We start from the raw sequence: 24,839 nt of genomic DNA, 5'->3' as shown, positions 1-24,839 counted from the left end.
ATGAGCTAAGTGGGTGACAGGCATTAAGGAGGACATTTGTTGGCATGAGCACTGGGTGTCATATGTAAGAGTTGAAACACTGGGTTCTACTCCTGAAGGCATGACAACCCTTTACAGTAACTAACTTGAATTTAAAAAATGTAATCAGTTAAAAAAAATTTGTAAGACATGCTGACTACAAGGAAAAGCCTACAGTCCTCAACTTGGGGGTCAAGGCCTTTTGAAATATGGCCACAACCTACCTTCCCGGGTTACCTCCTGCTCCTCCTCCAACAATACCCCAACCACACCCCACTACCTGGTAAGCCCCTCCATGTCTTTCTCACTCTCCTGCACCTGCCACCTCCCTGCTTGGCCTGCCCTGTCCTCTCCATCCTCTGTGCCCTCTCTCAAATCCCTGGCCTTCACCTAGCAAACTCCACTCATCCTTTGAAGCCCAGCTTCCATTTTTCTTCCCCTGTGAAGTTGGCCCTGATCCTCCATAGCTGAACTAAACCTTCCCTCCACCATGTTACTACATCACTTTGCAGATCTAGGATTTATGTGCTTTTCGTGATGTCTTCTATTTTTCAATCAAAAAGCTTTACGAAATATTGACGTCAGTCTCCCCTTTCGAGCTTGTGATCTCCTTGGTGGTCGGGAACATGTCTTTTCATCCTTGGTAATCTCACCGGTGGGTATTCAATAAATGTTTGTTCAAGGAATGAATAAACAAAATATTTATCCATCTGTACCGTGTTAAAATGATACATAAGGACACATTAGGTGGTCTGTAAAAGACTTCTGAGATACAGGATTCCAAAATACACTTTACCAACCCTGCCACATACCGTATAGGAGCATCCTCCGCAGAAATGAAAAGCGGGGATAACAGTTGTTACCACAACATCTGGTTACGATTAGCTCTCTATGCGTCAAACATAATAAGGGTAATTACTCAAAGTTGTCATCCTGATCGTCTGAGGTAATCAGACCCAGTGCATCCCCCAGGGCCGTTGGTAGCAGAATTCAAACCTGGAAGCCACTTGAACTACAGGTCTTCTTGAAGGGACACTGTGGGTGCCATTCCCAGGGGGAGTGACATCCAGAGTACAGTGCGGCCTGTGGGTATTGCCCAGGGACTCCTTGCCTGACACTAAGGAAATCCAGACAGCTAAAAGTTTAAGCCCATACTGGCAGCCACCAGTCTAAAGCTTGACAGTGGTGTTTCATGAGAAGAGAGCATTTTGCAGCAATTACAACAGTCATTCCGTGTACTTGTAGTGCACATCAGTTTCAAAGTGCTCTCATTTACTGTATTTCCTTTGAGCCTCACAGCCATCTGCGTACAATGGACTTGATGCCGAGATGAAGACATAGGCCGGCATGGGTGCTGTGGTCCTTCCCCAGAGGAAGTAAGCAGTAACACTTCTGCTGTTTCCTGTCTGGGGCCTCTTAGCGAGAGCCTGGGACTCTTGAGGTTATTTAAGGTTTTTAATGCATAGCTTGCAAGTATTTTCTCCCAGTCCGTTGCTGATCTAGTTTTGTTTATGGTGTTTTGTCTTAAAGTGTCTATAAAATTTAGGTTTAGTAAATTGATTAATATTTTGCCTCTTGGGTCTTGTATTTTGAGTTTCTCTTACAAATGTTTTCCTTATCCTAAGGTTATAACCATGTACTTCTGTATTTTTGATATGACCGTGTAGTCACTGCTGGACTGTTTGCTTAATGGTTATCTCTATCATTCAAATACGAGCTCTAAGAAAAGAGCCACATCTGTTTTATTCTCAACTGTATCACTAAAACATGTCACAGCCTAGTACCTCTGTGTTCAATAAGTGTTTAGAATTCTAAAAAAGTGATACGGGTATTATTGACAAGAAAATACAGATGTCCCTGGAAGAAACTCCATCTATGGAATTTGGGTATTGCGAATTTTATAAAAGACTTCTTCTGTGTACATTCTGTTAAGTTTTACCCTTAATTTTGAATTCTGGCTTTTGTCAGTAATCCCAAAAGAATCATAAAATCCTGAATTTTGGAAGAAAGTTTAGGGATCACAGAGGGGTCCAACTTCTTAGTTGGTGAGCTGTTCCTTCACATGGCTCTGTCTCCCGGGAGACTGAGGTGTGGTTTAAGAACATCCTCTTCTGTTGGCCTTCTATGGGCCCAAACCTTATGGTAAGCACTTTGATAACTTTACCCCTCCCAAAGTCCCCCAGATTTTCTGCCATGTCTATTTCTGGTGATCTGCACCACCTCCTTTCCTTTCTTTTACTCCCACACTGATAAGCCTTCTGGGCAACATCAAATCATTCCGATTGGGTCCATTTCAGATATATGCCAACCTCACCTAGACCCTTGCTACTTGTTTACCATTCTTTTTATCTATACTTTTACCAAAATGGTAGCTGTGCCTTAGTACGTTCTCAAGCTCCAAATCCCCATTCTGGGCCTGGCTTCCTCATACTACGGAGCATAACCCATAATCCCTAAGAATGGATTCCCTTAACATTTCTGGTCTTTACCTCAAAATCCTATCTCTTATTTGCTACTAGCTTGGAAGGAAAAGCATGCCTCTTCCTAAGAGTAAACCTCCACTTGTGCTCTTGATTCTGTTCAATTGTCATCTTATTCAAATTTGCTTTTTCAAATAGTTTGTCTTCTCTGACTTCTAACGGGCTCATGACCCCAACCTGACTTCCTTTGGGGCGGGAAGGAGCCTCTCCTCCTCTGTGTGTGCCTCTCAAGCTATGTTGCCAGTATCCCTTTATCAAACTTCTTTGCAGTACATTATTTCCAATTCTTTAATTCCTAGTCATACTTCATTCTTCAACCTATTGCAATTGGCTTTTATAAAAATTTTTTTAGTACCTCCACTGGATTAAAGCCAGGCCCTTGAAGATTATTACTGATCTCCTGCCAATAAAATTTAATACCACCCTAGCCTCCAAAATTTCCTTCCTTCCTTCCCTCATTTACTCATATTGAAGGTCAGGTAGTATGCTTAGCCCTGTGTATGTGTAAACAAAAAGAATCATCCCTTCATTGATGAAGGCATATATAAGGCATATATGAGGTATATATATATGAATGGTGTGTGCATTCCAGATATGCAAGGAACAGGTGCATAGTCTCATGAAATAGAGAATACCATTCTGTCTGTTAGGGGAGGGGGCCCTGGGTGCCACACTAGCAAAACTTAATTTCATTATGAACGTACTGGAGGTGGGGGAGCTCTTAGAAAGTATTGACCAGGAGGTGACATGACCCATTCTAGATGCTGCAAAACCATAGGAGCCAGTTTGAGTGTTGACAGTTAATCATTAGCCCCACACCCTGCACCCCTCTCCTCTGCATCACAGTTCTGATCCCTTCCATCAGGATCCCAGGTTAGATCCTGCTGATAAGAGGCACGTAGGTAAAATGTGAAAGGTGAGAGAAGTGGCTTCACTTCTAGAGGCGACAGCTATGGACAGGTAGGTGGCCATCGACAAATGTGGGTTTTTGGTAGCTGCTTCCCAGAGACCTCCTGAGAATCACCAAGTTGGTGTTGCAAGCAGCCTAGAGCTCTTTGGTGAAGGCTTTTCTGACTCCTGCAACTTCCAGGTCTCCTGAAAGCCAGCAGAGATCCTCCTGACTTTTCCTTTCCCTGCCTTTCCAGTGGGTGTGGAATCCCTGGTTTCCTGATGAAACCCTGATAGAGAATGCCATTTTGAATAATTCTTGCCTAGAAAAGGTCCTACACTGACAATATATACTGTTTTCCTTTGTTCCACACCACTCATCTCTCTTTTTCCCAGTATATCTATCTCAGTCTCTCCCCTATCAAGAGGACTCCAAATTATATTTCTACCTCTGGCCTTTCCTCTAAGTCCCACTCAAATTTCCAACCATTTCCTGGACACCTCCACCTGGACGACTTGCTAAAACCTCAAACTCAACAAATCCAAAAATAAGAACCACCTTCTTTTTAAACTAGTTCCTTTTCATGAATCCACTTTTCTTTTAAGTGCAATACATTTATTTCCAGTTATCTGGCTCACAACCATAGCCATACTATATTTCACTCTCATCCAGGTAAATAGTTACTGCGAGAGGATAGCTACTATGTGCCGCGCGCTTGGTTAAGAGCTGGGGCCTGAAGGGTTATTTAACAAGCAGATGCGTTCCCTGCTCTCAAAAAGCTTACAGTCTGGTGGAGGATCTAGGTGAAACCTAAGAAGCTTCTGAAATTATTTTTCTTTTATCCTTTAACTGCATCCAGTAACTTGCCAAGATTCAAGTTTCAGAAATCCTTCCTGAATTCTTTCTCCTTCTTTCCATTCACAACCCCCTTATCAACCAATAACCTTTAGCTGGACTATTTCTCTAGTTTATTGGCCAGACTTTTTATTGTATCATGGATCTTTTTTGTTTTGATAAAATACATATGCACAGACTATATTTTGCAGACGATTTCAGGGAGTCATCAATGGCCCCTCTGGGGCCAAACTCTAGGTCCTTTGGGTTCTTCCATTAACCAAAAGAAACTCCAGCATCTCTCCCATCTTAACCATCTCCATATAGGGCTGTATATTTATAAAGCACAATCCTATCACATCTCTCCCCCGAAATAGAAATCGTCAAGGTTCACTTGCAACAAAAGCAGTGCCCAATGCACCCTCAGGATTTCTCTCTCACAAGCCCCCTGCACAAACCCCAGGTCTCTTCCAAACTGAGATGCAATCCCCAAACATATCCTATGCAATCTCATCACAAAGCCTTTCTTCGCTCAGACTGTATCCCTCCCTCCCCAAGTCTCAGCTAATCTACAGCTCTCAACAGTTTGAGCCGCTTTGACATTTTGTACCTCTGACACTCACATTCAGTCTTGTTTTAGAGTTGACTATCCACACTTTTCCAGATTATGAGAGTAGAGATCATTTTCTCTTTGTACGTCCTGAAGGACCTGGCATTACGCCTGGCCCACCGTGTATGTTTGAAAAAAGGTGTTAGGCTAAATTAAACCCAGCTCTCCTTTTCACGTTTTCCTTCCGCTTGCATTTGCATCCTATTTCCTTCCTATGTAACTGTCCTTCAAACACCTGAAGACAATAACTTTGTCCTTGTTCCTTATCTGTAGAAAGATCCAGAAGATACTGGTTAACTTGGTAGTCTAATTTATTGTAAATAAAACTCAGTATAAGCACAAAACAGTCAAGAAGTCCCTGAGGGTTCTATTTCCCAACCAACCTTTGGCTTACCCTCTGATTTGGGACAAAGGGTATCTCTTCAAACCTTTTTCTCCCACCACTACTTAGCTAAAAGAAAGGAGAAACAGATAATCTCACCCTTATCGCAGTAATTCTATAAATATAAGCAAGAAATTTGGCAAAGCACTTGAAACTTTTGAGACAGAAAAGGAGTATGACCCATGTCATGGATAAATGTGATTGAGAATGGGTGATAACTAGTCCTAGCTCTGCTATTAAATCTGTGACCCAGGACAAAAACCCAACTTCTTTGGGCTTATTTATCTGCTTTTTGCATATTATAGAGACTGATAAAAGCTGAGGAATTCATGCTCCTGGAACAAAATTTAAAAAGAATCTTCTAGATTGTATGTAATAGGCATGGCATTTTAATCACAGTATTTTAGTCTTACAAATAGTGAAGGCGAAAGTAAGAAGGCTGCAGATCATTATTTCTCTTTAAATGCTCTTATTTATAAGCCTTAGAGTTTTTAAATCACCCAGCTCCCCCCACACAAATTCTATTTAGCCTAGTTTCTATTGCTCTTGTACACCTACTTCCTGCGATTATGAAGGGATGCTGTGGAAGGAGGTGCCACTCTACTTACACACATCGGCCTACTATGCTCAGTTTCCCGCACGGACGGATCAAATGGGAATTGGCCAATTCTTCCTTATCAGTTGTGCCCTTCACATCTGAGCCAATATTAATGTTCTTTCCCAACTTATTTGGGTTACCCCCAATTGAATAATGATTTTCACCCTCTAAAGGATAAAATCCTTGTGGAAAGACATTGTTGACATGTATTACCTACTCACAAAGTACAATTCGTGTACAGTTAAGGATAGGGTATCCGTTTCTCCGCTGCAATTTGTAGAATCATCCTCATTCACTGTCGCCCAGAAAATGACCTACATCCATGACTTGCAACACTGTCCCCCTCAAGCTGCGGTAAAACTTGCCTTTTGACATTCAGACTAAAATTTTAACCATCTCAGTAATCCCCTGTATGATGAACTTTTGGAAAGTAAACTATTGACTATAAACCAAAAGAGCTTCACTGGAAAAAGGATGTTTAAAAGAGAGAAACCACTTGAAGGTAAACAAAACAAGTGTGTGGGCAGGTGAATATGTAGATTAAACCTACATATTTAACTTCATTTCTTCCTAAAGGTCTACTGAAATTAGAATACAGAAAAAAATATGAGAACAGGAGAGGAGACAACAGAACAAAACGGACAACCTACAAAGTAGACGGTTGAGTGAACTCAGCTGCTTTGACAAAGCTCAAGCCAGCAGTGGGGAAAGCTGAGATCCCAACCACTTTCCACCACAGAATCTTCAAGAACACAGAAGCCGACAGTGCCAGGTACCCCTGGAACCAAGGATAAAATGTGCTGGGTGCAGACAAAATAAAGGCTACTGAGAGGCGCCTGGGTGGCTCAGTCAGTTAAGCATCCAACTTCGGCTCAGGTCATGATCTCACAGTTCGTTGGTTCCAGCCCCGTGCGGGCTCTGTGCTGACAGCCCGGAGTCTGGAGCCTTCTTTGGATTTTGTGTCTTCCTCTCTCGCTGCCTCTCCCTCGTTCACGCTCTCTCTCAAAAATAAACATTAATTTTTTTTCTTTTTTTTAAATAAAGACTACTGAGAAGACTATGGTAAGAAGTTAGTTCCCTACTTTCATTCCCCACTCAACACCATGGTGCAACCACATGTCTCCTAAGTGGGCAGATGTCTGCAGACTTAATCCCCAGAGAGGAAAGACCTCAAGACAGGGATTAAGTAAATAGATGCATAACGAATACAGAGACTACCAGTATAGTTCTGGCAGTCAGACCCTTACCCTGTAAGCCAGCCATCTTACAATTCGTCTCTACAGAACAGACCAGCCCCAAAGAAAAGGCCTAAAGACATTGACACTAGGGGTTCCCCAACACAGAGCCCATCTACATCTTCCAATAGTGAAGTTCAAAGCTAGCAAAGCTTCATCCTTCCAAACCTTTCTATCAGCTTTTTATGGTCTTATTCACAAGCGGGTGATCAAGGATCTGAGAAGTCTTTAATATGAAAGAGATCAAAGCAAACAGATAAAACCAACTTAGAGAAACAGAAACAACCTAAGGAGAATAAAACTACAAATATAAACAATAACACTAAAATAAAACTTCCTAGAAAGAAGAGCAAAGACACAGATGGAAAATTGGAAAAAAGAAAAGCAAAAGGAAAATCCAGAAGGCCTGATATTTGAAAGACAGGATTTCTAAAAGGGGAGAACAGAGAAAATAATAGCAAGAAACTTGCTAGTGAAATAAGTCAAGAAAATTTCCCAGAACTGAAGGACAGGAGTCACCAGGTCTTAAAAATCTACCGTGTACCCAATTGTGTGCAACACAATGAATTAAAATTGAGTCATACAAAGGAACATCATTGAGAAATTCCAGAACACTAAAGATAGTTTTTGTAAGTTCCCACAGAGGGACAAAAAAAGATTACACATAAAGGATCAATATGCAATACTGGAAACAAGACAGTAGACTAATGCCTTTAAAATTCCATGGGTGCCTGTGTAGTTCAGTTGGTTAAGCATCCGATTTCAATGCAGGTCATGATCTCACAGTTTATGGGTTCAAGCCCCACATTGGGCTCTGTGCTGACAGCTCAGAGCCCGGAGCCTGCTTCAGATTCTGTGTCTCCCTCTCTCTCTGCCCCTCGCCTGCTTGAGCTCTCTCTCTCTAACATTAAAAAAAAATTTCTAAAAGAAAAAATGTCATAATTTAGAATCCTATATCCATCAAACTATCAACTGAGAGTATTTCCCTTCCAGGTACGCAAATTACTACCGTTTATCTCCCACACACCTTTCTCAAGAAGTTAGTGGAGAATGTCACTCCAACAAAATTGGAGAATTAAAAAAAAAAAACCACAAAACTAGGATATAACATATAGGAGGAATATGGGGTGGGGAAACACGCACGAAAGGAGAGCGGTGAAAGGAAATGCCAGGAACGGCAGCTGTGCACCAGATCTGACCCAGGAGAGACATCCTGAGGGTTGGTGACACCAAGACTCCCACTGCTCTTATACCAAAAGCCTGCCTAAGTCAGTTTGGTTCAGGTTCTTTTTCGTACTTATCTGATTTTGACCAAACCTAATAAAATTTCTGCTCTCTCCACCATGCCCTGGAGGGTGAATTGATCAGCCTATGTTAAACACCCCATCCCACGGGTTACACTTTGGCTCCTTCAGAGGACTGGAGGGAAGCCATGGTGAGCTTAGACACAGAAAAGAGACAGCAGACTACTTCTCCAGACCACGTCTCTGCCAGGCATCCAGGACTGGAGTCCCCAAACAGCCCTGCCGGACACCTTGCCCACAGTGGACCCTGTTTTCCAGGATTCATTTGTGAACTTGCACAGTCTTCCCCAGAACTGGCTTTTATAAGTTATCAGTGAAGCTAAAGCCAGACTATGACCCAGAGAATGTTTAGTTTATCTATTCTCCTTAAAGCCTTGATGTAATAGTGACCGTACTGCCCTATTCTTACACAGCTAGCTAGATTTTGGTTTACTACTCAGCTCTTAAAACCCAAACAATGTATTCTTCAGGGATCCACACGTCAGTGGCAAGACTCCAAAGAAAATAAAGATTAACACAAAAATCAACAGAATAGTTACTTGCGGATGGTGAAAAAAGATACGGAAGTATAACTGGAGAGGGCCAGAGGAGTCCTCAAGATATTGCTGGTTTTACGTTTGATTTGGGTGGGAGGCACACAGGCTTTTATTTATTACTCTTTAAATAAGTTTTATAGTCTCACGTATAAGACTATACATTGAACATACATACAATCAATCACAGCACAGATTGCAAGGTAGAATGTCTCTTCTTTTACAGAAAAAGCAACATTTGTATTGATATACCCCTCTCTCAGGAATAGGAATATCCAAGCCCTCCTCCCCCAAAAGCCTTGATCACAATTCACTGCTACCTGAATAGTATCCGTGTGTTGGTCTATCACTCAGGAGACCGAAGCAAAGTTCACAGGACATAGAGAGTCTGCAGTTTCTAGTCCTCTAACAGAGTAACATCTTGATTCAAGAAAAAAAAAAAAGCAATTTACTACTCATCTGGTCAACATCTGTTTTTGTGGTGATGCTTGAAATTATCCTGTTCATTTTTCAAAAACTGTGTGGAAATTGTTTTTGTGTGTGTGTTTTTGTGTTTTTTGCTTATTTACATATTTATTTATTTATTTAGGTTTTTGGTAGCAAATTGAAGTACAAAGTATAGGCAAGAAAAAGAAATCAATGTGAAATGCATGACTTACAAGACCTACTTAATTCATTTGACAAAGATTCCGTTAATGAATCATGTGCTGAAAATCCCCAAACTCCATCTTTGGACTTGTCAATGTAGTCCAAGCCAGGAAATGCAAACCACGCAGATTCTTAAGAACCTGGGAGGGAGCATTTCATTCTGTCCCCCACCCTCTGCTAGTCAGCGATGTGACCCTCTCCCCATTGTTGGGTATTCCCTGGAATGGGTTGGTCACAGAAGAGGTGTCTGTGGGATGTCTACATCAGCGTTCTCCCAATCTCTTTCCTATCATGGCGCTCACACAAGGAACTGCTACTTGCACAGCACAATGGCTCTTCCTCCCTCCAGGCCTCTCAAGCCAACCACCGTCTCGGCACATCATCAGCCCATCTGCTCCTGCCTGGCTCACGAGTCTTCTCGGTTGAGGTCTGGCCCGTATAGTACAATAGCACAGGGAAGTTATCTTCTACCGAAAGCCACCGGGAGAGGAAGTCTTGAGGACAAGATGGGCTGATGTTCAAAGATGGCAAAGACCGACGGTAAGATGAATTCTTTTTCTAATCTCTTCTTCTGTACCATTTTTCCTATTATTGACGACGGGAGAGCAACGAAAACATCTGACGACTGCTATTGCAAAATGTCTCAAGCTCACGTATAAGAAAATGGAAAAACAAAAACAAGAACAACCCAAGGGTCATCATCAAGTTTTCTGTTTTATTTAAGATTTTAGTTTTAATTCTGAAGAAAGAGGTACATTTCCTTGTTTTTAGTTTTAGCGTCAGGTTATAACCAGGTTTTCTGTTTTCTTTTCTCCTGTCTTTTCAATACTGCACAAACGTCCAGAAACTACAGGGTTAAGTAAAAGCTGCAGGCAAGGAGGTCAGAGATTTGCTCCTGATGGTGATCAGATGGCCCCAGAGCAGTGCTATCTCAGAGTGCCCCAGTCAGGCGAATTTTAAGGGAAAAGAAAAAAAGATTCTGACAGAGGAGAAAGACCGAAGAAATCACTTATATTTCAGCTCTTATGTTATGCATAGGTATTAAATCTGTGAATACTTTCTTTCTTTAAAACATTTGAATTTACTTTAAATCTAAAGCCAAAAATTTTTTTCTCCTTTAAAAAAAAAATCACTTCTCCCCTCCTTATCAACTCTTTAGCAATAGGCCAGTTACTGCTACAGATCAATTTGTCTTTCCATCAACTTCCAATAAGTTCTTTTGCTTAACGACACAATCAAGTCCTCTCCATCAACTTGCCAGAAGAATTAAAAATTAAATTAAATTAAAAGCATTTTCCCTGCAATAGTGATAAGCTGAATACAAGATGGATGTCAGGACCACTGCCTTCTCCCATGCACTTAGCAATCTCATTTCAATTAACCTGGTTTTCAAAACTTTTGCAGTTGATAATGCATTTACTTGACCTTTCCTAAAGATTAATCGTCATTTTCTGCTAAGCAGATTATGTCATTATTATGCGCAACAGACAAACAGTAATTTTCTAAGTATTGAGACTGCCCTTTGATTTCTTTTTTTTTTTTGTCCCTCCTTAAAAAGGCATTTTTAGGAAACATTCAACAGTGTCACTCAAATGCTGGATCAACAGAAACTTTTACAATTAAAAAAAAAGAGATGGTAATGACCCTGTGATCGCATTGCATCTGGGGGTGAGGAGAAAAAAAAAAGTTGATCGGGAACTGGATTCTTCAGAACGTAAGAATGAGAAGGGAGCTGTGGGTGTGGGCCGAGAGGGAGAAAACAGGGCGGGACAAATCCTGCGTTTTCTAATGGTTTCTCCTCTTTCCCTAATGGCGGTCCAGTGTTGAACTCTGTAGTAAATCTGTGGGGGTTTTGCTGGGGGGTCTGAAGGCTGTCTGAAAGCCTGGGGGTGGGGAGTGGAAGCTGGAAGGGTTTGAAGGAGGAGGGTAGGGGTTCCAACTGGCTCTGTGCAGAGGGATCTGTGTGCTGAAGGGGGCGCTGTGGTGGGTCTGCGATGGAGCAGCACTGGGGCCGTCCATCTCTGTGAGGGCCTGAAGGGATTTTAGCCAGTGTGGAGGATTGTCATCTTGAAGAGAGTCTAAACTGTTTCCTGAAGTTGCTGGAATACCTAAGGAGAGAACAGAAAAACAAGGGGGGAAATGGTGAGTTTGTGAAACAGGAGTAAGAAACCCATCGAACAAACAAACAAACAAACAAACAAAAAATGTCTCAGGTGATTAGTTTATCCAAAAAGAAACAAAACTTACAAATCTTAAACTCCTTCCAGAGGAGACCTTTTTAATCTTATGGTCTTTTGAATCCTCCGCCCACAAGGACCATGATTCATTGCTAGAGAAACCCATGCCTCTTCTTCAGCGGCATAGACATCGTCCCCCACTGTCACAGAGGCAGAGCTGCGGAAAGTAGCCCCCAGAATTGTATGCCATCATCTCCCAATCGCGCTTCGCCTTCTCTAACAGGGGTACGTAAACAAGATAGCCTTATAATAGAGAGCTTTATTTTCAAAAGTGGAGTATGTTCCTTTAAAAGGGTAAGTCAGACACTTCTGTTCTTTGAGACTTGAAACATGCGCACGTGCTGCCAGACGTTAGCACCACTTACACCCAGAGAAGCAACCGAGGCACCAAATGCCTTTTGATACAACGAGGCCAACACAGCTAACCGAGACTGCAGGACCCCAGAGAACGACACAGGCCACCCCACGCGTGTGGCTTTGTGGAAAGAAGCCGATGTTGAAGAGACCTCTGTCTGCGTTTAATCTGTGCTAAAAACCAAATGGATGGCAGTCAGTGGAGCCGAAGGAGCGAGAAAGTTACCTGTGATGATGGCTGGGTCTGTCCAGCTGCCAGGGCTGTCCCAACTCAGGCTGTCGGTGGTGGCGGGGTTGGACGTTGGTGCAGTGTGGTTGGCGTTGGAGGGGGAGGAAGAATTGGGCAGTCCACCAAAGTTGATGTTAATGTTGGGTAGAAGTGCCCTTAGCCCGTCCTGCCATTCCTTCATATTTAAACTCTCTACAGAACTGCTGTTGTCTGGGAGATTTACCAACAAAAAAATGAAAGATAAAAAAAAAAAAAATAAAAAGCTGACGTTAGAAACAGATGTTGTTCTTTCGTGGTTAAGCGGGAGAAGAATTATTCTTTCTTTACTGAGCATTTAAGATGGATTTTCCTAGCAAGATAAACTTGGGTTAGGATTTCTTTCGTGAGCTCAGAGCCCCTGAAATAAGTGAGGAAGAACTTGCTCAAGGATCAGGAGAGGGAGCGTCTTGTCCTTCTTAGAGGCTCTTCACCATTTTGCGTTTGTAAATCACTAAGCCGGTTTAAAGACTCAATGCTCCAGAGCACAATTTAGTTTCAGCCACGTTATGAAGTTTCAGGTAGTGAGGCATTTGGCCAGCTGAGCTGATTTATGCTATCAAGCCTGCAAAGTTCAATATAGGAGCTTATTTCTGAGCCCGTTAAGTGGAAGAAAAGTCATTTTTATGAAGAATAAACATAAGCCAATAGAAAAGGAAAAATAATTAAGTTCTTCCTGATGATAAAACTGGTAATGCATTTCAGAGGAGAAAGGCAGTAATGAATAGGCTTTTGAATTTGAAAAGAGCATTTTTCCATTAGTCATAAAGGCCGAGTAGGCAGGGGCTAAGCTAGCTACCTTTCAGATGGGATAATTTCCAGCACAGCCTGCCTGCCCTATTCCAACAGTTCTACCGATCATTTAAAACTCAAGTCCTGGAGTCCTACAGTCAGTTCTCTGGTTCTACTTATGAATAGTGTCATCCTTGACAAGACACATCAATGTAAAAAGGCTTTTGATAAGTCGTAACTAAACTTGATCTACGACCATCCAGAATCCACATACGGTAACTCATCGGTTGGAGGGGAATGGGTGAAGTGTAGGTGGTAGGGTAATGGTTTTATTGAAAACAGGAATGTAGGTCAAACTACCAACTGAGGTTTTTGAGAAGAGCAGAGAATTGGTAAGCAATCACCACTGATGATGATGAGATTCTAGCAGGTGGTCTGTGCTATTTGGTGAATGTAGAATTGTCTTTTTATACTTTTGCTTTGCACCAATTTACTGTTCTATGTATCATGTTTCAGCAAGTGAAGCATTTAACCCTACTGGCCTTATTAATACAAAGAAAAAAAACAAACAAACTACAACCAAACCCAACAAAAGTCATCCCTGAATTACTAAGATGAAGAAAAGGCAATTTATGCCATTCAGACAAGTCAAGACAAGGGAAAAGAAATTCTTCAAACCTACTTTCATTTCACAATCAAGGCAGTTTCCTAAGGCGCCTCCTGTTTGCATCTTTACACGTGCACCGAGCTGTACAATTTACAAGGCTCTCTCACACTTATTTATTGTTTCATTTGGCCCTCGTGTTGTGAGGTAGGCGGAACGGGGACAATAATCTCCATTTAACAGATGAACACACTCCAGAATAATTTGCTCAACGTCACATAACTAATAAAGACTTGAACCCAGACCCCAAGTTGTTTTTTCTTAATAACACCAAGCTCTCTCTCTCTCTTGATCTACACCGTATAGACTATTAATTGCCTTTTTTAATGGATCTGTAAGACCCATGACTTAAAAAAGGCACAATCGAAACACAGCAATAAGTGGATATAGTATATCCACTGGCCATGAGTAGCAGGATAGAGAAATATTTTGGCTGAATAAACAGAGTAGACTTTGCAGCTAGGCTGGGGGTGGGAGGGATTTCTAATCAACAATGCAATAGTCATTTTCACCCTGACTCCCAACTGCATGAGGCAATTCACAGTAACAAAGCAACAAAGTTCTAAAATACTCTCCAGTACAGGAAGGTTTGCTGACTATGGCACATTCTAACCTTTAAAGTGATCAAATCGTCAGACGGAATAACTGAAAATGGTTTTCAATTAACCAGAAACGGAACTCTAAACAAGGAAGGCTTCCTAGGAGGGAAATAAAATCCCCCTGATATAAAAAGATGATGTATAACCACGTGGAAAAATTCCGAGGAAGACTAATGCTCTTGACCTAGGTAGCTAAAGTCAATTAAAAGAAGACTGTAGAGATGATTTGAGACCCTCTTTCCCACTGAATAGAGAAAAAGAAAATACCCATGACTCAGTTAATACCAATTTTCTCCTTACTTTTGCTTTAGATTTAGTGAGAAGTGGAACCAAGGAACCCCTAACTTGGCATTAACAGAATAATATTTGCATTTATATAAAGTTTATTTGAAAATTAGTATTGCAATCCAGTCAAAAGACATTTGTTCACGGGCAGGGGACCCACAGGAACTTTGCATTTTCCATTCAGTTTTGCTGTAAACTTAAAATGCTCCAAAAAATAAAGTCTACTTTAAAAAACATGTTTCCCTGATTTTAGACTAATGAAATCAGGCAAGAGTACAGCGGACCCTTGAACAACACAGATTTGAGCTGCATGGGTCCACTTACATGCAATTCTTTTTTCGGATAAATACAGTACAGTCCTATAAATGTATTTTTCTTTTCCTTAGGATTTTCTTAATAACATTTTCTTTAGCTTAGTTTATTATAAGAATACGGTATATAATACATATAACATACAAAATATGTGTTGTCTGTTTATGTTATTGGTAAAGCATCCTGGTAAACAGCAGGCTATTAGTAAAGTTTTGGGGAGTCAAAAGTTACACGTGGATTTTTAACCATGCAGGGGTTTGGTGCCCCTAACGCCAAGTAACATGTTTAAGGGTCAACTCTCTGTTGGCCAAAGAAACTCACATTTGCCACATGATATAGAAACAGTAAGAAACTCATATCATCCCAGGTGAACTATGATTATAAGATACCATGAGAAATAAATAAGCTAGTTTATAATTCTTACAATCTTGCCAAAAAACAAAGTCATGTATCTAGGGATCTCAGGACCTGGACGGCATGCACGACTGGTTCACAGTGAAGCTGCAAAGTGTCACAGGGAAGCGGACTGACATCTTTAGCTCTTGGAATGGGACCACTGACTCCCAAGTAGCTTAGAAGAGAAATATTCTTCAGCTTTCTCCCCTGTTGCTATGCCAAGTGTTGGCATAAAGAACAGGCAAGGGACGGGAAATTAACTAAAGCCTAACTTCATCAAAATAGCTCTCTCAGTCCAGCCATACTTGAAATCACCTCCTTCCCCAACCTGCTCCCTCCCTGCCTTGGATTCCAATTGGTTCTGGCAACAAGGGCCTCTGGTAATCCATTCTTTGCAATATACAATAGCAGGGGTTATTCACCTCAACACCACAGACATTTTGGACTACATAATTGTTAAGCAGGGTCGTTCTATGCATTACAGGATGTATAGCAGCATCTCTGGCCTCTACCCACCAGATGCTAGGAGCCCATACATCCCAGTTCTGCCAACCAAAAGTATCTCCAAATATTGCCAAATGACTCCTAGGGGAACAAAATGGTCCCTGGTTGAGAACCAATGACACAAAGGAAGTTGGTTCCTTAGTTTCTAGGGCTCTGAAAAAATCCCACTCAATACATATTTCCCTTTAAAATAGTACCAGAACTTTGACCAGTGGACTCAACTTGATGCAACTTCATTTCTGTTTATTGATACAGGACTTCACACTGGGGTGCAATTTAGTATGTACAACTCAGTAGATCTAATGGAAAACAATACTGGGCTGAAGACTGCAGATGGACTGATTGTATTTATCAGCTCTACATGGTAATTAATACAACCTTGGGCATATAAGTATCTTAATATCCCAGGACTCTATTTCATAAGTAGGAATAATATCTGCCCTAGTTTCTTGTAGGGACAAAATGAGAGAAGGGAAAGCAATCTGAAGCCCATCTATTACTTGCCTAGCAACTATTTTTTATTAGTACTCAATACTGAATAGACAGTAAACTTTCCAAAAAGACAAGGCAGAGGACTCCTCACTTGCCAGAAACTGGCTCTGTGCAAACAGTCTCCTCCGAGAACGTAGGGATAACACCCAGCATCTCCACAGAGGGACTGTGTAGTCAGTCGACTGAGCTGATAAGCCTTCTCACCAAAACACTGCAAGGTCGAGATACGGGAAGGTACCTTAAACTTTCCACAAGGAAAGTACAATGAAAATCAAGTTAGTGAACATATTTTATATTAGAAATGATACTATCTGACTTGTATTTAATTAGTTGTAGTATTTACTCCGGGAAGAATTGTACATTTTTAAAGGATGGCTGACAACATTTAAATGTTTTATAATATTAAAAAAACTAATTATAATTTTCAAATACGTACAACAAAACACTATTTACAGGACTAAATAATTTGAGGGCAGGAAAGCAGTTCAAATTGTTTGCAGTAGTTTTATTTTTCAGTATAGAACTCAAAGACACACAATTTAAAGTACCTTCAAGATGCCACATACTACATTCTCATATGCCATGATGTGAGGAGTATCAGTATACTGTTTCCGTGGATCAGAACACCAGAAAGAAGAAATTATGTTTAAAATTCAGCCAGCTTGCTGATTACCTAACACCCAGTCCCTAACAAGTTGATCACAGCACACGAAGCAAGTTGACAAATCCAGTTTGGGGCAACAACAAAGATTATAACATGTATGTGTTAAGACTGCCAAGATGGAAGTCAAAGCAACTATTTACTGACGGCGTACGGTATGCAAGGAGAACAAACAACTTAAAACTCTTGTCTCTTGTTCTCAAGGAGTTTAAAGTCTAGACAGTGAGACAATGCAAATACGGGAAAAGTTCAACATCACCGGAAGAGCAACAGAAGAAATGTCACAGGGTTGTACGTGACCATTAAATGCTCTCAAGTTCAGTAAAAAGAGAGGCCAGTGAGGCACACTTATGGAAATGTCTAGGGGGAAAGAACAAGGGCAGTCATGCACGCGTGGAGCTGTTTTTGTTACTACATAGACACCCCGAGCCTGAAACATCCACAACAGGTCGAAAGCATCTTTGGTATTTTTACATAACTCCAGACTAGTCCAACCATTAACTAGGATGTACAGAAGAGACATGTTTTATAAGCAATGGCTACATGGTTGACCCTGACCCCACACGGGTTCACTTACATGTGGACTTTTTTTCAGTAGAGCACTATTAAATATATTTTCTCTTCCTTAGGATTTCCTTAATAACATTTTATTTTCTCTAGTTTGCTTTACTGTAAGAAAGCAATAGATAATACATATAACAAACAAGATATGTGTTAATCGACTGTGTTATTGGTAAAGCTTCTGGTCAACAGGAGGCTATTAATAGCTGAGTCTGGGGACGGGGAGTCTGAAGTTATACACAGATTTTCAACTGCACGGGGGGTCAGTGCCTCTAACCCCTGTGTTATTTGAGGGTCGAGCATATTATGAAATAAAACTAAGCTGTATTCTGACATCAGATCTTTCACAGAAAATCATAAAGCAGGAAAAGATTAACAGCTTAGGCAAGAACACCCAGCATTATAGTGGCTGAGTGGGTTTCTTTCCTTTCTGTTCCTCAGTTTCACTGCAATGTGTTCATCATTATGAATTGAAAACTTTGCTACAGATAGCAAAACTGTGGGCAAATCTGCTCTTTGTAAGTTGTCACTGGTGGCAAGCAAATGAGTTTTTCAAGTTTGCATAAAATCTTCACCCCGAAGAATGGTTTCCAAATTGGTTTCGGCCTGCAAAACCATCTCAGGAGCCCCTGTGGAGAAAGTCGAGGGGACAGGGGACCAGGACGACCTGTCCTCCCCCCATCTCCCCATCTTGCTTTTATCTATCTCACATATTAGGGTGCCATGTAAGATTGCATTTGAAAACCAGTACCTGCTGCTAAGCATGAAGACAGAAGATCTGTGTCTAATGACAACATGAGAAGATAAAACACACAAGGGAACCTGAAAACAAAAGGCCATCCCAAGTATTTGTTTCCTCTACTACAATCTGGACCACCAGGTCAGGATTTTCTGTCTCCTCTTGGAGGCCTGCCTCTCCGCATATTTGGCCTTAGGCTACTCCATTCTTACCTGCAACCCCTAGGGCGAGAGACCTCTTGAATTTCAAGTTAAATTTCTATCAGTGGTCAAACCCACCCCAACTGGGCAATAGTCATTGAGAGTCCCAAATATGCCCATCAGTTTATTTTGCTCTTCAGTTTTTCAGCTTTATTTAAAGCTTTTGGTTACTCCTCAAAGCCTCAATTGGCAACCTGATCTTGTTTTCCTAAAAGCTTTTATCTTCCTTTCTTTTACTGCTGTCCGCTATAGTTTAAAGTCAAAGGCTCCCTCCAGTGGCTAGGTTACTTAGTGAAACAAAGTTTTCGTGGTACAAGCGATTGTACATTTGAAATCCAGTTCCCACTGTGGTTACTCCTTGCCAGTTGGATTCTCAAATGTTCATGCATTTTTAGAAGGACACACACAGTCACTCCATCTCAGGCACTCTACCCCTCTCTATAGCCCTCCCACCTCACCCTGTTACGTATATTATTTCCTGTCAGTTTTGGAATGCGTCTCCATCAGTACATGATTTTAAGAAAGCCTAAACTTTCTCCAGCTTCGACATATCTCTAAGCAACTCAAATATAAATGACTTATGCTTGCCCTATGTGTTAAACCAAACTTTAAAGAGCCTACAAAATTTCTCCTCCCAGAACATGAAAGAGAGCTTTATCATATCGGCATGCTGTACTTTTTAGGTGAGCCACAGAAATCATTTCAATTTATTAACTAAGATTTGCAGGGAAAATGACTATTTTGTGAATAAATTCTTTCAGGTTTATGAAAAAATACTATTCTACTTAAACAAAAAGAACTGCCACTCAAATTTCTAGGATTATGCTTATTATAAAGCAAGGCAGACCAGTACTGCAGAGTGGATTTTCTGGGGCACAAAAAACTAAAGGATTTAATAGATTTGAAGGTAGAGATTAAACTAAGTGAAAAAATTCTAAGAACTCAAAAGAAAAAAACTTGAGGGCAGAAGAACCTGAAAAAAGTAATAATACAAAAACCAAAATTTATTACTACTAATAGAAGGAAGCAGAAATAACACACACAGGAGAGGGCCAGCTAAAGATGGCCTGGGCTTCCCGGACTCTGCTTTTACTTTGTGCCTTTCTCCTGGTCTAGAATGCTTTCCCGATCTCTTCAATTAATTTTTACTCAATCTTCCAAAAGTTTAAGTCTTTTCTCTTCCGCTCAGACCATTCGAGAACAGCACTCGCGGGCTGGATCACACTCACTGGGCAGCAAACTGTGCTGTGACACCAATGTGGCTGCTGTTCACCCTTACGTGTACTCACACCTCTCAAGTCTACTGCAGGGCCCGTAAGGGCACATTTTATACACGCTTCATCATGTTGCTCAGTGTCTTAGAAACCTGATGTGCTTCAAGATATCTGCTGAATCAAAGACCAAACTTGAGAAGAGCTGAAAATTCACTTTCCCCTAGAAAGCTTGTTTAATTCCTATCTGTAGAATGCTATGAATCAAATCATTCTCTCCAAATAGATGCAGATCTTTCTGAAAGCAGGAATCAGCTAGGTTTGGGGGGCCAAAAGGCTTCTGTGCATGTAAACTGAGGGAAAGGAGCCACTATGATGACATGTTTTCAATAGTGCTTGAGATGTGTGTGCACTGGCACGTGCACTTTTTAAAATCCAATGCACCAAGATTAAATAAGGGTTGCTCGGATGACAATAAATGCTCTTCTGGTATGAACAAAGTCCTGTGGGCATAAAGAAGAAAATGGACTATTGTGCCATTCTGAGTGCAGGATAAACGGTGGTGAGCCGAAAAGCTCAGGGCAACAGAAGCTGCTAGTGAAGAGGACTGGGCATTCATACAGAACAGAGAGTAGCAGGAGCAGCTGATCTAAAATACAGTAGAAGCATTTCGAACTACAAGTAGATGTGTTTTACACAATGTGTACGTAACTTTTTCTCTACTAGTATGTTCTGAAACTCTGTTTTAGGGGAGAATCGGATGATTTAAAGAGAACCAAAAAAAATCCAGATGTTTGTCTTAGGAAGGATCGAAGGGAGAAGAATCTGTTTGTAAAAAACGGAAAAATACTTACGGAAAGATGTCTATATAGAAAGCTATATAGAGAATGAGAAAAAAAATACACTTAAAAGTTAATGCAAAAGATAAATACATTCTTGGAAGCATTACAGCCTGGATTAGATGGAACGTGAACTAGGACATACAAGCAACAGAGCTAAGGGATGGGGAGGGACAGAAATCAAGTATAAGAAATCTATAAAATCTGAAAATTGGAAGCGTAAAGAAAAGCAGTCAAGTGAACACAAAACTGAGCACCAAGAACGAAGCACAGTGAAGAGACCCAAGGATGATCAAGAGGGCTTATCATCCAGGAGAGGGTATAGTGATCATTAGAATATGGTTTCGCCAAGACAAATGACAAAACTATACAGACATGGGGGTGTGTAAACTACCCTAACACGTCCGAGATCTGAATCTGCTAGAAGAAAATAATCCTAGTAAAACTGACTTCCTGACCATCAAAGAACCAGTTGGCTATTGTGAACGTAACACAAGCCTAAGAGTCTGTGACGTAATTTTAGGATTTACAGAAACAAGAAAAGAGAATAACTAGACTTGAGTTCCTGGATGGCAGGCATCCTGGCTATTTCTGCGATCACCACAGTACATTGCAATTACTTGTTTATGTACTGGCTTTCTTCTAATTCACTACGAGCTCCTCCAGGAAAGGGGGCTTGATTTAACCCTCTTTGCATATAGTGAACAGTTCCTGAACCTGGACCTCAACAGGTATTTAATGTTTCCTAACAGAAGAGCCCTGAACATTTGCTTCCAGGTTTTTGGAGAAGACAGCTTTCCAAAAAAGGTATTTAAAAAAAAAAAAAAAAAAAAAAAAAGGAGGGCTCAGGGTGGTCCCATGGTTATAGGAGGCAGTGATTCACAGGCCACAGAAGATGCCAAAATATGACTTTCTGATTATGCAAGAATAAATGATTCTAATAAGGGAAAGAAATTGAGGAGAAATCTAAAGGAACCAGCTGTTGCACTGGGAGAATCACATGGTATTAGATTTGAAAATAAAGCTTAGAAAAGATGGATGGAGGTAAAAAACCTACCTGTATATAAGAGTGTCATAATCCTTGAGGACTAAAATCAGAATATGTAATGATCTGAAGCTTGTTGAAAATGCTGAAGGCAAGAAAAAGCTAAGTTTGGAACAGGAGAAAAGTAGGAAAAGCCACTGCTCAGCCTGATGTCACAACGCTAAGCCCCAAGAGAAGGCAGAGCTATGCAGTCCCAGCTTATTTTGCTTCTTTTCCATCTTCTTTACAAAAAGAGCACAATCCTCAAACCAGAAAGGACAGATTAAGCAACGTGAAGAGAACTGTAAGTTAGTAAAGATGCAAAGACAGTAGAAAAACAAAAAACAAAAAACAAAAACACATTCACTCAATTTAAATGAGTTTAAAATCTTTAGGTGCAAAATGAATTCTATTCCAGGGAATTAATCCTCAGATGTGATCACAAAACCACTGTTAAGTGCCTGAAAAGGAGAAGACGGCAGATTGTAGAAGCTACATGCTTATAATTAGTTCTTGGGAAAATTCTGAAACAGATTAGGAGCTGGATGATTTCTTTAGAAATCAACAGTTTAACAAGCACTGCTCCTCTATAGCTTGCATTTGGGACATTTTCCATGGAAAATAATATGTAGCATTTTGGCTAGAACCTTAGGTCCCTTCCAACTGAAATACTCAGGAAGTTAAACTTTAATTTTGAAGCAGAACAGGTAGTCGTGGAGGCAGCTTATCCTGACAACTGTTTTCCACTGGAAATGTCCTCCTTCTTTGTCCCATGTTCTCTTTCTTCTACTGCCTGCCCAAACTCAAGACTTTAAAGCCAGCCGTATCTCCGTCCCACTGACACATCAATTCCATAAAACAAATGGAATAAAGTGATGAGAACCAAAATGCATTTCTAGAAAGATCCAATCATATCAAAATAATTTATTCTCTGGATGGGCTTTCTAGGATATCCTAAGTATTATGTATCTTGAATTTAGCAGTTGCTGGTAAGTCTGATGGTAATCTTTTGCGACAAGATGTGAAGTGTAGCACTGGATAACAGCAATGTTTAGATGACTTTTCACAGAATCTACTGTGTGTCAGCCTAAAAGTTTCTGTGATGCTATTCCATTGACAGTTGCATCAAAACCAGTTAAGATACCTAGGAATAAACCTAACCAAAAAGGTGAAAGATCTGTACTCTGAAAACTATAAAATGCTGACCAAAGAAAATAAAGATGACACAAAGAAATGGAAAGACATTCCATGCTCATGGACTGGAAGAACAAATATTGTTAAAGTATACCACCCAAAGCATTCAATGCAATCCCTATCAAAATACCATCAGCATTTTTCACAGAGCCAGAACAAACAAACTAACATTTTTATGAAACCACAAAAGACCTAAAATAGCCAAAGCAATCTTGAAAAAAACAAAGCTGGAGGCATCACAATACTGGACTTTCAAGTTATAATACAAAGCTATAGTAATCAAAACAGTATGGTACTAGCACAAAAATAGACACATGGACCAGTGGAACAGAACAGAAAACCCAGAAATGGACCCACAATTATATGGCCAATTAATCTTTGACAAAACTGAAAGAATATCCAACGGGAAAAAGATGGTCTCTTCAACAAATGGTGTTGGGAAAACTGGACAGCAACATGCAAAAGAATGAAACTGAACCACTTTCTTACACCAAAACAAAAATAAGTTCAAAATGGATTAAAGACTGTGAGACCTAAAACCAAACAAGTCCTAGGAGAGAACACAGGCAGTAATAGCTTTTTTGACATCAGCTATAGCAACTTCTTTCTGGGAATGTCTCCTGAGCAAGGAGAAAAAAAGCAAAAATAAACTATTGGAACTACATCAAAATAAAAAGCTTCTGCATAGTGAAGGAAATAATCAACAAAACTAAAAATCTAAAAGGAATGAGAGAAGATATTTGCAAATGACATATCTATCTGATAAAGGGTTAGTATCTAAAATATATAAGGAATTTATAAAACTCAACACATACAAAACAAATAATCCAATTAAAAAATGGGCAGAAAACATCAACAGACATTTTTCCAAAGAAGACATACAAATGGCCAACAGACACATGAAAAGATGCTCAACATGACTCATCATCAGGGAAATGCAAAAATCAAAACTACAATGAGATATCATCTCACGCTTGTCAGAATGGCTAAAATAAAAAACACAAGAAAAAACAGGTGTCGGCGAGGATGTGGAGAAAGGGGAACACTTTTGCACTGTTGGTGGGAATGCAAACTGGTGTAGCCACTGTTATGGAGTAAAACATTATTGAGGTTCCTGAGAAATTTAAAAAGAGAAGTACCTTATGATCCAGCGATTGCACTGCTAGGTATTTACCCCAAGAATACAAAAATACTAATTCAAAGGGACACATGCACCTCAATGTTTATAGCAGCATTATATACAATAGCCAAGATGTGGAACCAACCCAGTGTCCACAGATTGATGAAGAAGTTGTGGTGTGTTTGTGTACACGTGTACACACACACACACATACACACACACAATGGGACAATACCCAGCCATAAAAAAAGAATAATATCTTGCCATTTGCAAAGACATGGCTGGATGAAATCTTGGCATTTGCAAAGACATGGATGCAGCTTGAGAATATTAATCTAAGTGACTTAGAGAAAGACAAATACCATATGATTTCACTCATGTGTGGAATTTAAGAAACAAAAGAACAAAGGGAAAAAAAGAGAAAAGAGAGACAAACCAAGAAAACAGACTCTTAACTATAGAGAACAAAATGACGGTTACCAGAAAAGAGGTGGGGGCGGGGGGGGGGGCTGTTAAATAGGTGATGGGGATTAGGGACTGAACTTGGAATAGGCACTGGGTGACATATGGAAATGTATGTATGGATTGTTGAATCACTATACTGTATACCTGAAACTATTATTACATTGTATGTTAACTGGAATTTGAATAGAATTTTTTAAAAATAATGTTTCTGTGATACTGCTTCCCTTATCTTTGATTCCATGCTTTTTTTCATGCTCACCAAAACCTACAAAGTTAATTTAAATATGCAAATGAAAGCAAATTCTAGAGATGGCAGAATCAGTAATAAAACAACTATTCAATTAAAAATCATCAAATTCTTCACACAAATGTTATTAATAATGTTACCAATAACATTTATCTCTTTACAATCATAGTTCCTTCATTAGACAAACCTGTAAGATGGTGATACACA

The 24,839-nt window shown here is 40.3% G+C and overlaps 1 protein-coding gene and 2 long non-coding RNA genes across 7 annotated transcripts in view; 2 read left to right on the top strand and 1 right to left on the bottom strand.

Moving 5' to 3' along the window:
- Positions 1 to 9,982: 9,982 nt before the first annotated feature.
- On the top strand, positions 9,983 to 11,169 carry LOC131508947 (uncharacterized). The gene is made up of 2 exons (XR_009260226.1): positions 9,983 to 10,071; positions 11,090 to 11,169. It is a non-coding gene; the product is annotated as an uncharacterized LOC131508947 (long non-coding RNA).
- CNOT4 (CCR4-NOT transcription complex subunit 4) overlaps positions 10,227 to 24,839 on the bottom strand; it is a 148,262-nt gene continuing 133,649 nt past the window's right edge. For 3 of the 5 annotated variants that reach the window (XM_058724182.1, XM_058724183.1, XM_058724184.1), the window contains 2 exons: positions 12,349 to 12,561; positions 10,227 to 11,639 (listed from right to left, as the gene is read on the bottom strand). In XM_058724182.1, coding sequence (XP_058580165.1) covers positions 11,338 to 11,639; positions 12,349 to 12,561 — 515 coding nt within the window. In that variant the 3' untranslated portion in view covers positions 10,227 to 11,337. The remainder of the gene's footprint in view (positions 11,640 to 12,348; positions 12,562 to 24,839) is intronic. The other 2 variants (XM_058724185.1, XM_058724186.1) reach the window with 1 other exon arrangement.
- LOC131508948 (uncharacterized) lies at positions 11,639 to 14,117 on the top strand. The gene is made up of 2 exons (XR_009260227.1): positions 11,639 to 11,993; positions 13,636 to 14,117. It is a non-coding gene; the product is annotated as an uncharacterized LOC131508948 (long non-coding RNA).

The sequence above is a fragment of the Neofelis nebulosa genome, chromosome 4, assembly GCF_028018385.1.
Source record: "Neofelis nebulosa isolate mNeoNeb1 chromosome 4, mNeoNeb1.pri, whole genome shotgun sequence".
Taxonomy (NCBI): domain Eukaryota; kingdom Metazoa; phylum Chordata; class Mammalia; order Carnivora; family Felidae; genus Neofelis; species Neofelis nebulosa.
Note: the sequence above shows the minus strand (reverse complement) of the source record. Positions and strands in the feature narration are given on the sequence as shown.